This window comes from Paecilomyces variotii, assembly GCF_004022145.1.
Source record: "Paecilomyces variotii strain CBS 101075 chromosome Unknown C8Q69scaffold_2, whole genome shotgun sequence".
In the NCBI taxonomy this organism is placed as follows: domain Eukaryota; kingdom Fungi; phylum Ascomycota; class Eurotiomycetes; order Eurotiales; family Thermoascaceae; genus Paecilomyces; species Paecilomyces variotii.
This window is the reverse complement of record NW_021167141.1, coordinates 4167090-4179637: the sequence shown is the minus strand read 5'-3', so window position 1 is coordinate 4179637 and position 12548 is coordinate 4167090. Positions and strand designations below refer to the sequence as shown.

The window sequence follows — 12548 nt, the reverse complement described above, 5'->3', positions numbered from 1 at the left end:
AAAGCGAAAGCCCTTTGTTCTTCCTTGCATACCGAGATCGACAAGGACTTGACCTTAGGCCACCGGCATCTCTAATACTTCTTTTGCCTCCTGTGGCCTCATCGGTTGATCCTCACGGCTTTCTCATTTTACGCAGATACGTATTAGTCCAAGTTGGCCACATCTGCACCAGGTTCAAGCATTGCGTGGCACGCGGCTAGCCCAGGTACTCGACGGCGTAGAGAGCTGCTGGCGATGTGACGCCAATAATCATGTCATGGCGCGAGCAGTGAAGTCCGACACACAGCCAAGATTTGTGTCACTAGTAAGGCAATGCGCCCTAGCGAAAAGATGGCTAGAATTAATCATCAGCCATGATAACTAGTTCCCTCGTCCCTTCACCCTTCCTCCTCTCCTGTGGTTGTATTAGCAGCAGACACTGTGCGGGTAAGCTTGCGCCTCTTCCTCTGCTTCTTGAGCACGCTGGGCAGCTGCTCCCCAGAACTTGCACCTATCGTGCTGACGCCTGTACTCCTCCTCTTTCGACCAGTTCTCACTCGTGATAAGAGACTTGACTGGCCTTCGTTCTCCGAAACCATTTCACCTTCCACGAGGACCAGGTCTCCCGTTTCCCCAAGAGACTCAGCCGCCATTTCCTCGAGCAACACACCCATAGCAATCAATGCAGTTTCGTCCATACTTCGAAAATCATCCTGGCCTCGATCCAGTGTTGCTCTGTCGTAGAAATCCGAGCAGTAAGAGTGTATTGCTTGCAGCATTTCAGAATCCGGAAGGGAACAGTCCGGTGGAAGATCCTCGTGTGCGAAGTAGAAATCGTTTTCTTCGTAACGAATAGGGGCGCTCTGGCGTCGAAATAAGACTTCTTCCGGTCGTACTGCAGTAGTGCTGGAAGATGTTCGGTCGCGGTATCTTGCAACCCTCTGCGATGTAGACACGAATCCACCCGCGGCCACGCGTCCTGAACAATTAGTCAAGTTCGAGAAAAATATAGCATGATGGACGAACCTGCAATGGCATCGTAGAGATTAGCGTGTCGTTTCTGTCTCTCCAACGACGGTTCCCGCACGTCTCCCTCATCTTCCGAAGGAGGCTGTAGGAAGGTGCCTTGGCTTAACGCCAAGGACTTTCCCTGAGACATCCCGACTGAGCGTTTATGAAATTGTCATTTCAATCTTTAGAAGGCCAGGCCTTCTGAAAGTGTGATGGTGTTGAAGATGAAGATAAAAACGATAAGAATGCCGATAACGGAATATATCTTTGTCCGGCTCCGGCGTGCCGTTCCTAAGAACGTCCATTACTTCCGCGATATGATGTCGAGAACAGGGATGAAACCAGAGCGTCCTGCACCTTGAATGGTTTAAACTCAGAGTCATATAACGGCGCTATACTCGTGCTGGTATATTCCTGATGCATGAATTCATATATATTAAACAGGCAGCTAGGGTCTATTAGTCCCTCAGCCTTCCATGTTGCTCAGACATCGCGACTGGCACACCTTCTTGAGCCCGCTCCCGGTATCCGGTTCAATAGTCGCCAGCGTACTGTTCTAAGGGCAAACAGCGTTGCCAATGATGGGGCAGAACGCGTCATTCGAGTTCCTACTATCGAGGATGTGTCTGCTCATGTAGCGGGTGTAAATGTGCTGGCAATTGATCAGTATGACGGACGATAGTACGTCTCACACACCCAATATTGCTATGATACGCTAGCTAAGTCTATGTAGCATGGTATCCGGCGGTGCAGACCCATCGATTCATCTTTGGGACCTCGAGAGCAGAGGAGCAGAATTGGACCATCTGCACCAGTCCATTGCTTCTATGGATAAGTTAGTTTCCCTTTCCGGGAAGTGATCGGTCTCTGGGTGCTGACCACACCAGATCCTCCCATGAATCTGCACATACGCATGCTATAACATCCTTGTCGATTTATCCGTTTGATCCAGTTCCGTCGACGATTTTGACTACTGCGCATGACAGTACGCTGAAGCTGTCAGCACTGGAGCCGACCGCGATCACGCCAGTGCATACATTTACCTTGCATGCGACTCCGTACTCTCATTCATTTTCTGCTCATCCGTCATCAACTCTTCTCATCGCCGTAGGAACGTCCGAGAAGTCTGTACGGCTCTTGGATCTCCGCTCTGGCTTGTCTACTCATGCCTTACCGGGGCATACCTCCTCGGTTCTGTCTGTGTGCTGGGCGCCTCACGACCCGCATATACTAGCCTCCGCATCAACGGACAACCGAGTGATAATCTTCGATGTCCGTCGTGGCGGACATAACTCAGCTATAGCTACTCTTGACATGGATGATGCTGTTGGCGTTGTCGCCCCTAGGTCGGCCCCGTCTTCATACCAACCCCGACAGCCGTTCTCACGCCATGCTCGTGCCCACAATGGCGCAGTGACTGGAGTGCGCTGGACGTCGAATGGCAGTCACCTGGTGACAACCGGTCAAGATGCCCGAATCCGTGTCTGGGATGCATACACAGGCGCGAATACTCTAGTTCATTTTGGACCGCGGGTCCGCAACAGTGTCTCGTCACATCTCGCAGAGAGAGCACCACTCATTCTCCCACAAAGTATCATGGGCTCGGGACAGGAAACGCTGCTGTGGCCCAACTTTAACGACCAAGATGACCGAGGGGAAATATTCATGTTCGGACTACGAGAAGGGAACTTCGTCAAACGGCTCAAAGTCCCTGGTCTTATTTCAGCTGAGCGCCATCGACAGCGTGGCGGATCGAACGCACTGAGCGCTGCTAGGATCAATGCTCTCGCCTGGCGCGGGAATGGAGCATCAGGAGAGGGTCTCGAAATGTTTTCTGCACATGGAGACGGAACGATCAGAGCCTGGGCATCAAGGGTACCTGAAGGTGAGCCAGACGAGGAAAAGGAGGAAGCAGAATTGGAAGAACGCAAGCGAAAGAGAGATGTTCTTGATGAAATCTACCAGGGACTGGTAGCTCCGTCCGTGCGATTCACATGAATTCAAGCCACGTCCTAACCTCGTCGTTAATATAATATTACCATAGCTTCAAGATAAACTACGTCAAATTCTACATCGGAGCCAAAGAAGCCAAAAGAGATCAGTCGTCAATCAATATCTCGTTGGGAATTTCCAGACTAATCATACACAATGCCCTCACGAATCATCCTAATAATACAAATGGTCCAAATCCATCACCATTCCTAACTGGAACTTACCAAAATATATAAGAAACAAGGAGAAAAACGATTCACTCCCTGTTCCTCCACTCATGCTCCTGATTCGCCGCATCTGCATCTGGGTCCTCACCAGCGAACTTATCAAACTGACTACGGTTCTGCACCGCATGCTTCAAGTTCCTCGGATCACCCTTCGCACCGGGGTCATGACCGCCATAGTGTAGACGCTTCGACTCGATCTCTGCAGGAAGCGCATCGCCCGTTCCAGTGGTGACTTCGCCAGAGGCGTGCATGTCGCGAGTGCTGCGGGGCATGTCGCGCGGATTGTCCGCCGCCATAGCCAGGGAAGGCTGGTCCTGGCCTTCATATTCGAACTGATGGTGATGACGCTGCTGGTCGGGACGAGCGACGGAAGGTAGAGTATTTTGGATACCGGCGTCGTTAGGGATGGAGGTGCCGGACTGGGCGAAGTCGGAGAGGGAACCGCCCTGGTGAGGAGAAGACATCTTGAATAATATCTATGATGTTCGTTCTCAAGATTGTTAGATGAAAGACTTCGTTCGTGGAGTAGTCGAAGAAATATCTCAACGTAAACTTATAGTCGTATATATCCTCAAATAAGTAAGTAGGTATGCTTTCCTGCTGAACAGAAGAAGACCCCTGTTCTCTGGACGAACTTGCGATTTATATATACCTATCTCACGGTATAGAATCAAGAAGCAAGGAATTATTATGTGGAGAACAAAAAAAATACAGGGCTCTAGCGCTAGCACCACTGACTTCATACTGTTGTTCCTAACTCTATGGTACATTCGGGTGGAGAGGGATGCATCAGGATGATGACATGGGAGGCGAAACATGACCGTCTGCGTCGGGTCGATCCGAGGAGAAGATGATTCTCTCAGCCATGTAGATATTATCTGAATATATACGCCTGACTAAATTTCCATAAAGAATTCGAATTAACAACGATATCTAGGTAGCAATTAGAACAGCTTTCTGTTCATACTCGAATCGAAATGCTGTAACTAGCAATAAGTATGCGATTATGTAAGCACATACTTACAAGGTCCCCATTCATTGCGATCACTTGGGGCCCAGATTTGGCTACTCATACCTCATTTCTCCGCATTAGTTGTGTCTGGTGGATACTGTAGACATCATAGAGCACCATGGAAAAGATAAAAGTATTACGAGGACTGGGAAGGGTTCATGAGTTCAGTCATGCTCTACCATAGACAATCAGGGGTTGCGGCGGGGGGATGGTTGAGATGAGATACCCGTCCGACAATTACGACAGCCAAGAGGTGTAGTTAAGTAATTGCTCTTTTTTTCATGGAAGATAGGTTTCCATAGGAAGTTCTTATGATGAGTGAGTGAATGATCTTTCCCTGCTATCTACTCTATGCTATGCACCTAACATTGTATACATCATTGTGGTCTTGTCTCCGTCCCAGACCTAACGAATGACCCAAACCGACTGCGGAAAACACCGATTCCTGCATAACTCGAACTCCCAAGTATGCATGCATAACTAAGACCCAAAAGGAAAAATAATATGTAGAAGATTCGTCTCTGGTAGATAAAAAAGCTACCGGATATATACCCAAGTATCTCACAATAACGCATCAAGAACTTGATCTCCTTGTGTTTTCCCTCTTCGACATGAATATATATATCGTCATGGAATAGTTTTCAGAACTCTCTCCCTCTCACGCTTGTGATTATATTAGAAAAAATTAAAGTGATGGTGCGTAACAAATGGCCAGCATTTGTGGTAGGTGTCGTATCCTCTCCTGGAAGACCTCGTCGAAGTATTAGTTAAAGTGCCTTGACCGCCGGCGGTATTGAGTAAATTGCGAAACACTGCTGTATTTTTGTGGGGATGTCATGTATTATGCGTCGCAGGATGCTGTTACCCTTCCAAAGTTGACAGCTAGACGGACTGGGAGTTGAGGGTGCGGTGGTAGAATGTGCTTGTCGAATGTACGTTCTAGCGGAAGGGTAGCCATCTCATACGGCATTATCGATACCGATGTGGTGCTATAAGTAGATGGACATCAGCTTCGAAATTTCTGCAGTGAAGGGAGTCCGACACCTACATGTGCTGGGCCTCGTCGTTTAACAGCTGGACGTGTCGCACCCGGGAGAGCAGCTGTATCCTACTAGGATATTATCAATATCAACTAATTGATTGTGATGAGTATTATGAGGAATAAGATAACATACTGCGATTTAATATTTATATCCGGATCAACTGTACAAAATCCCTGTCTTTTGCCGGTCCCTTGTCTCTTCAGACAAATGTGGTATATCCTCTGATCCTTGAGTAATTGCGCCATGGTATCATCCTGAAAGGAAACCCCAGGTAAGATATCCCCGAAATAGTGTCCTTTCCAATACTCCTTGAAGTGCGGAAGAAAGAAAAAAAAAAAAAAAGCTCATATAAGGAGGAAGCGCCATCCGTTACGTTGCATAACATCTCGCCAGTGGACTTGTTGATTTCTAGGCTCGATGCCAGACAGCCCTGTAACAGGTGTAGGCGACCTTTCCTCTTTCAAAAACGGCTGTGCTTCTAGTGACGGTACTTCACTCTGGGTGTCGAGAGGTGCAAGGAGTATGGGATCATCTGCAAGACGCCAGACCTCCTGTAGCAGAAGCCACATGCGACCGAAACTACCCAAATCTGCGTGTTCGCCCATCAGAATAACGCGCTCGTTCAATACGCTGCGCAGAGGACTAGAAGGAACCGAAAAGGTCCCAGCAATGAGCAGTGGCCAGACCAATGAACGATCATACCCGTCAGGGCCCGCAGGAACATATTGAAGGGCATCTGCAAAGGCTGAAATGAGGCCCAGATTGCTCTGCTGGTGCCGATCAAACCCTGGAACCAGACTGCAGAGGTAGATACGAGCAGCAATGCGGAAAACAGCGGTCATGTTTTTGGTCAGCTGGTCTGGGCGAATCGCACCACCGGTCGCTGAATAGGGGAGCTCCAGAGTCCGGTCGTACGGTTCCGTGAAGTCGAGCTGCTGTCCCAAGGCTTGGACATGGGAACAGACAGATATATCGTCAACGCGTCCCTCTGCTCTTAAGGCTTCAAGGCAGGCGATTTCTGAGATCAGATACATGACACGATCATCGCATCCCATCAGTTCGCGGAGACCGGAGGAAGAACTACTCAGATGCTTCTCCCGGTACATATGTGCGAACTGAGGTGTCTTCCCCAGCATTGTAGAGCCCAGGATATCGATCCACGCAGTCAACGTCATGTTGAATGGCGGTTGCATATGGGGACTGCAGCTGAGCATTGCACCCGGAAGGTCCAGCCTGTCCACTAGATTGGACACGGCCTGGAAGTGGTCGCTCCACGGGATATCAGGGAGATAATCATCGACAGACCCTACCGAGCAGTGGAAGAAGATCATTGCTAGTGTGGCTTCCAGAATCTGTTCATGGTCCGTATCCTTTCCCAACGCTTGGCACAGCTCTGATACTGCCTCATAGCGATGGCGCATAATATCATGATCGATGTCCTCGCTCTCGAGAGCTGTGGTTGTCTTCATATGGATCGCAGCAACGCTGAGACAGCAATGAAGGTAAGACTTGTTTGTCTCTAGTGAATGAATAATCGCCTTTGTTCGCGACGGGCCGCGCTGGTGAACTTCTAAGATGGGAAAGATCAGTCGAAGCACGTTCTCGAGGAAGTGGTTTAAGAGCGGTCGATCGCGCTCCTCTACAGGAACGTTCGTCTGCCAAAACGAGTAAGAGTGAGAGTTTGTCGCTTCATACAATGCCGGGTCCAATTCCAGAAATGGTGCAGGCTGACTCTGCGCAAGGAGCCAATTTTCTTCTGGAAATTCGGGAAGCGTCGCATGTAGATATGGCGGCGTGTATGTATTAAAGGTTGACGTCGAGGATTCATGGCATATAGGCACGTCGTTGACAAACATCTGCCGTTCTGTTTTAATGTCGACTTCATAAGCATCGTGTATATAAGGTCCCTGCATGAAGGCCCGTGTCGAAAGATGTGGAGCGAACGGATCGTAAGGCTCGCACAAGGTAGGATTATTGAAATCGTATCCAGAAAACAGTGGAGATCCATTCGAGTAACTGCGCGCGCGATCTGCCATATAGTGTTGGACATCAGGATAGCCAGCATCAGAGGAGAGGGCCAGCCTACCTCTCTTGGACACCAGCTTCTCGTTCATCTTAGTCTGTCGGATCTTGTTCTTCACCTTTTCCTTCTGCATACTCCGCTCTTCGGGGGTTCCCCACCACGACGGCCGCGTATACTCGCATTTTACGCACAGGTTGATGCAGGCTGAGCAAGATGGATGTCTTTCGTCGCACTTCTTTCTTCGCAATCGGCAGGTATAACACCCTAACACTGGCAGGCGCATTAAGGATCAATAGGGAATTCGGCCCAAGGAGAGAGGAAGGCGTTGTCTTACCTGAACGCGAACGCTTGTGAAGGCTGGCATCGGACTTATTTTCCGAATCAGCCTTCTTGCTGTCTGAAGAACGGGGCTTGGAAGGATTGGACTCTTTCTTCGGTGCAGCGGATTTCTTTGACGAGGTCGACGTCGGCTTCTTGGTGCTGCCCATATTGACAGTTTCAGGGCGCATGCACATCAAGCAAAAAAAGAAATAACAATAAATTCAATAAAACCAGTAGCCCTCAGAATCTCCTCCAGGGAACTGTTGACGGGCCGGAACAGTTGCAAGACCAGCTAGCTATTCCAGACTATTCAGACCGCAATTGCAAAGCTGGACCGGCAGCTTTGGCTATCCAGGGAAGAGACAGGACGGGGAGAGGCGGGAGAGGAAGCACAACAAAACCTGTGCGGCTCTACACGCTTCATTATTCTCCAGATCTTGGACATGATGAGTTTAAAAGTCGGTGCTTCGACTGAACAAGCGACAGAACTGTTTCTATTTTCGCCCTTTAGACGACCTTTGTGGAGTCCACGAGTCGATGGGATGCTAGCGGGGAGATCTGTAATTGGATCCAACCTCACCAGAAAGCCGCAGAAAGGAGGTCTAAAAACAAAATGGCGCTACGGGACGATCTAGCAGGTGTCAAGGGACCGGCTTAGCAGCCTAAATTTGGGTGAACCTCAAGAATACAGACTCGATCGTGCCGATTGAATGAACAGGGGGGAGGACATGCAGGATAGCGCCGGGCAAGGATCAACAACCGCTGGACGTGGATGGCTCGACGACTTCCAGACGGCGGCGACGAACCCTTTCGTTTCTCGTGTGGCCGGGTAAAATGGAGGATATGATAGGTGCGAGCTCCAAAGTGTATGTACATCTTCACACCCTGTTTATCAGTTGGACAAGGCCCAAGGAAGCTAGGAGTTTAGTTGCAGTTTAGCTGCCCCTGCATCGATCCCACGGTCAGAAGAAGTATTGTCAACGTCACGCGCAAAGAGAGAAGCGATGTTTAGGAGATTCTGCTTCTGAAATCGTCCGACATGGGGTATTCTCTGCTATGACTGTGCCGCAAATTTACTACTGTTTGATGACGCCAGAAAGCAGTAGCCATAATTGTCCACTACCCCCTGATACAGGGTCTCATCTCTACGAGATTGCCGATCTGCCAGCCTGGGTATTAACCCAGTATGGGAGGCACAAGGCTGAAGATCTCACTAGCGAGGGACTTGGCCGGTACGGAGTAGATAGAGAAGCAAATGTGCAGCGGCTCTCCTATCTGGATCCGGTGGATCTTTTCATCTCTCTCCACTCTTGGGGCGACATCGGTTCGGAGAAGAAGAGGGCCATCTAGTATTATTGCGCACAGAACGATGTCCGATCTTGAATGGAACAGTTGACTAACTTAGCGGTTCTAGTTAGTCGACAAGGACGGAGGTCACTCTAGATTCCGCCTATCGTGCATCCCCGACTCCATCCGGGGGCTGGAGGGAACGAGTACTGGAGGACCTCGTTTGGCAGGAATGCCCAATAACAGCAAGTCGAAAGCACGAGAGTGGAAACTCGTTTTGTAGAAAGAACCAGGGCTTTTTGCACGAGGAGATTATGAGCATAGCGTGAGATCCAAGTGCATGCCAAGCTTCCATCTTCTCCAGGCTGGATTGGATGATATCCAGAACGGCGTGGTCCGTGGGAGCGCCCCATGCCATGCAGCACGGGAAGCCCGCAGCCAACGGAACTGAAGTGTGATGGATGACTTTTAGTTTAGTTTAGTTTAGTCTAGTTGATTTAATTTGATTTGAATTAATGTAATTAACCTGCTTAACCTTGCCGGCTTGGTACAGTACATCATACAGATAGGCTAATTTAGTCCCGTCCGTGCAGGCTCGAGGCGGGGGGGAAAACAACAGCCAAACTCGCGTGAAAAAGACGCTCGGACGATGTGATAAGATGGCCGATGCTCCTTAATTAGCAGCATTTAACCGCCCATGTCAAATGCTGTTAATTTCCCTTTTTTGGTTGGTACCTGGGCTGCAGATGGCTCGACAGCCCTAATTCTATCTGCATTGGGTGCATTTTGCTAATAATAACCATCTGCAGTTAACACTCTTTATGGCCTACCAGCCAATCCCCGACCACCCTTTCGTGAGGAAAGAAAAATGGACATAATTAGCAACAATTTCAGATTGACTGGACTCCTCGGCTGCAGCAACCGTATTATCGACTTCCCCCCCGGCTCGTTCCCATGGGGGAAGGAGTAGCATCGCATTGTTCCGGCATGGGCCGGTTGGTAAGTAATTAATTAATCGTTCAAGATGAGGCGATCTATGGAGATCTCAATTTAGTGATGAACAAGGAGATGGAAAGTAATGACGCTTTTAGGCGTGTATCCTACATTCGTCCTCTTCGTCGAGGCAAACATCTTCATAGAGGGAAATCGTCTGAAGTCTAGAGTACTGGCGCACTGACATTTCTGTCCTTTTGTTTCCCCATTCCCCCAGGACTAGAGATTAGCGACGTTCTCAACAATAGAAACAGGATCATGGAACCGGTAACGTAATTCCCTACCGACCGGATCACCCGCCCAAGCGGATCAGTGGCATATAACATACAGAACGATGTCTTTTAAAACCAAGATTTCTCAACAATCATATATCTAGCGCATATAATACTTAGTATATTGCTTTCTATTATAGTAAACTTTTATATACTAAGATTTTAGGCTCTAAAAATTGCTTATTATTTAGATAATATAAATTACCGTTATAATTTTTATAATTATATTCTATTTAAGATATCTAGATAATGGCAAGACTTAAGCAGATAAAATTAGACATATATAATCTTAATAATATATATTTTGTATATATCCGTTCTGATAACCTTTAGATACTTGATTGTTGAGATATTTTGGTTTAAAAAAGGGCTATTTTATATGTAATACGGCACTGATCCGCTTGGGCGGGTGATCCGGTTGGTAGGGAATTACGTTACTACTTCCCGCTATCTAGGAGGTTTACTGTCAAGACAGAAAAGCCTCCAATGTTGGCATTTAAGTGTAGCGCATCCATGGTACGGTGCACCACAGACGGATTAACAACTGACTCCCCGTTCGCAGCCCGCTCTTTAATAAAGTCTCGACCGCTGGATAATGACATGGCGGAGTGCCTCAGGCAAAGGGACATGATATATCATCCAATGTTTCATCTCACATTCCTAATGCGGAAAAGTTTTGGCTACGGCACCCTGGCCACTAAACTTTACTCGTATCTGTTGATGTTGATGCAAGGATGTCTACCTTGTAGAAGAGGAGTCGAGACCATCCAGAACATCAAGCCTCACTTGCGACTTCACCAAGAAGGACTTTGACATGGTATGTATCTCTCTTCCTTCGACGGGAGAATATAGCCATCATTGGGTATCTCGGTCCCATCTAGACTTACTGGAATACGTCGTAGCGCCCCGTGATTGAACATAGACAAGACAGGATGTGTCAATTAATAAGGTCTGCGAAGGAGTGTGCGCTGCAAACTAAATAGATGTCAGGATTTTATATCCATTATTGCAAAAACCTAAAGACATCAAGAGCCAGAACTGCCACATATATACGGAGTAACCCGATATCAAAGGACCCGCTTCCAACAAAGGAGGCATAGTCTAAAACACACCTCACACAATATTACAACATGACACAAAACAGTCGCATCAATTCAACTTCCACTTAATTTTCTGCAGAATCACCCGTGGCGTTTCTTGGCAGCAGATGATATTTCCTGATAACTACTGTCCGCACTCTGTATAGTACATAGTTACCTATCCACAGCGACTCGTAAAACTCGTTAAAATCCATGGTACGAACTGCGGACCTCCCGGCTACGGAACATACTTACCCGTCCCGCTGATGGACTTACTTACAGTACAACTAACTCCATTCAGTTCAAGCGCATTAATTAATACTGTTAGTAGTTCAGTTACTCCACCAGAACCAAAGCTTTAACTATGCATTCTTGGAAAGAAAACCTTTTTAACTTAGTTCGCGAATCTCGGAATAGTCCGGTCAATGAGTTCGTCAGATCTAAGGAGGGGTTTGGTTTGTATTTTGCTTTTTCTTTTTCTCTTCGGTTTTTCTGCTTAGTGTGGGTAGGTTAGTAGTTTGATAGTTAGCACTATCTAACTAAGTAATAATAAATTGTCAGCGGAGGGAATTAGGTTGCACGGATTCTATGGTGCGGATAGAGGTATCTCTGAAAGTACGTACCAGCATTTAGTAAGTACTGTACATAGCACTGGTAGACATATGACCAGTTCTAATTTCTAGGAGATGAGGAGATGAGGGGGATATTGGGTGTCGAACCCCGCTTCCGAAATAGGAGGGCGGTAATATAGGATATTAAACGAAAATAAATCATTGCCCAAGGTGTCAAGAACGTGTTAAATTTCATCGATTCTGCTGATATGGTAACCAGAATAATGATTCGCGCGTAGTATAGAGCGGAACGCGGCCGGAATATTCACAACTGGGATTTCATAGCCAACTATATAGACTTGATAGAGGACAGTGCATGAATAATGTCCGATGATAGCTTCAAGGAATGGATAAAATAATGTTCATTAATTTACAAGAGTAGTCTACTTACAGAGTAGATTTGTGCCGCAGAGTATGCATTATGCCGATCGTGATGATCGATAAAAACCCCTCCGTAGATCGGATCGGCCCTCGATATTAGAACTTACGAGTGCGTATGCGATACCTAGTTGTTTCTATTTCTCCACCATACTTTTCTCCCAGACAGCGACTTACTGTTTGGATGACCGTGAAGGGCTGAAACCTGCTTCGCAACATAACGAAAAGCACAAATACTATCTTTCCAGGTGATCTCAATATCTAATTACTGGATCACCGGTTCCCAGCCATCAAAATCAGACTGATAGGAGCGGTGAAGA

General features: G+C 47.6%; 4 protein-coding genes across 4 annotated transcripts; 1 reads left to right on the top strand and 3 right to left on the bottom strand.

The window, feature by feature from the left end:
- Positions 1–288: 288 nt before the first annotated feature.
- C8Q69DRAFT_179446 (hypothetical protein) lies at positions 289–1275 on the bottom strand. Its single transcript, XM_028625854.1, has 2 exons — positions 1006–1275; positions 289–958 (listed from the first exon to the last, which is right to left on the bottom strand). The coding sequence occupies exons 1-2, from the start codon at positions 1136–1138 to the stop codon at positions 378–380; spliced, it is 714 nt and encodes a 237-aa protein (XP_028488319.1). The 5' UTR covers positions 1139–1275; the 3' UTR covers positions 289–377.
- Positions 1276–1301: 26 nt separating this feature from the next.
- C8Q69DRAFT_179401 (WD repeat protein) lies at positions 1302–3113 on the top strand. Its single transcript, XM_028625853.1, has 3 exons — positions 1302–1671; positions 1724–1825; positions 1878–3113. Exons 1-3 carry the CDS (start codon positions 1412–1414, stop codon positions 2986–2988), a joined length of 1473 nt encoding a protein of 490 aa, XP_028488318.1. The 5' UTR covers positions 1302–1411; the 3' UTR covers positions 2989–3113.
- C8Q69DRAFT_179358 (hypothetical protein) lies at positions 3114–4164 on the bottom strand. Its single transcript, XM_028625851.1, has 2 exons — positions 3948–4164; positions 3114–3699 (listed from the first exon to the last, which is right to left on the bottom strand). Exon 2 carries the CDS (start codon positions 3671–3673, stop codon positions 3239–3241), a length of 435 nt encoding a protein of 144 aa, XP_028488317.1. The 5' UTR covers positions 3674–3699; positions 3948–4164; the 3' UTR covers positions 3114–3238.
- Positions 4165–5167: 1003 nt separating this feature from the next.
- Positions 5168–7926, bottom strand: C8Q69DRAFT_179334 (putative C6 sexual development transcription factor NosA). The gene is made up of 4 exons (XM_028625850.1): positions 7622–7926; positions 7351–7557; positions 5400–7293; positions 5168–5329 (listed from the first exon to the last, which is right to left on the bottom strand). The coding sequence occupies exons 1-3, from the start codon at positions 7800–7802 to the stop codon at positions 5609–5611; spliced, it is 2073 nt and encodes a 690-aa protein (XP_028488316.1). The 5' UTR covers positions 7803–7926; the 3' UTR covers positions 5168–5329; positions 5400–5608.
- Positions 7927–12548: the final 4622 nt, after the last annotated feature.

What these genes read in the sequence shown, in the direction of transcription:
- C8Q69DRAFT_179358 (XM_028625851.1), bottom strand. Translation starts at nt 3,673, where the DNA reads ATGTCTTCTCCTCACCAGGGCGGTTCCCTCTCCGACTTCGCCCAGTCC.
- C8Q69DRAFT_179401 (XM_028625853.1), top strand. Translation starts at nt 1,412, where the DNA reads ATGAATTCATATATATTAAACAGGCAGCTAGGGTCTATTAGTCCCTCA. An exon ending in GATCAGTATGACGGACGATA is followed by an intron (nt 1,672 to 1,723) that starts GTACGTCTCACA and finishes AAGTCTATGTAG; the next exon opens with CATGGTATCCGGCGGTGCAG. An exon ending in TCCATTGCTTCTATGGATAA is followed by an intron (nt 1,826 to 1,877) that starts GTTAGTTTCCCT and finishes TGACCACACCAG; the next exon opens with ATCCTCCCATGAATCTGCAC.
- C8Q69DRAFT_179334 (XM_028625850.1), bottom strand. Translation starts at nt 7,802, where the DNA reads ATGTGCATGCGCCCTGAAACTGTCAATATGGGCAGCACCAAGAAGCCG. An exon ending in TCACAAGCGTTCGCGTTCAG is followed by an intron (nt 7,558 to 7,621) that starts GTAAGACAACGC and finishes TGCGCCTGCCAG; the next exon opens with TGTTAGGGTGTTATACCTGC. An exon ending in GAAGCTGGTGTCCAAGAGAG is followed by an intron (nt 7,294 to 7,350) that starts GTAGGCTGGCCC and finishes ACTATATGGCAG; the next exon opens with ATCGCGCGCGCAGTTACTCG.
- C8Q69DRAFT_179446 (XM_028625854.1), bottom strand. Translation starts at nt 1,138, where the DNA reads ATGTCTCAGGGAAAGTCCTTGGCGTTAAGCCAAGGCACCTTCCTACAG. An exon ending in TCTCTACGATGCCATTGCAG is followed by an intron (nt 959 to 1,005) that starts GTTCGTCCATCA and finishes CTAATTGTTCAG; the next exon opens with GACGCGTGGCCGCGGGTGGA.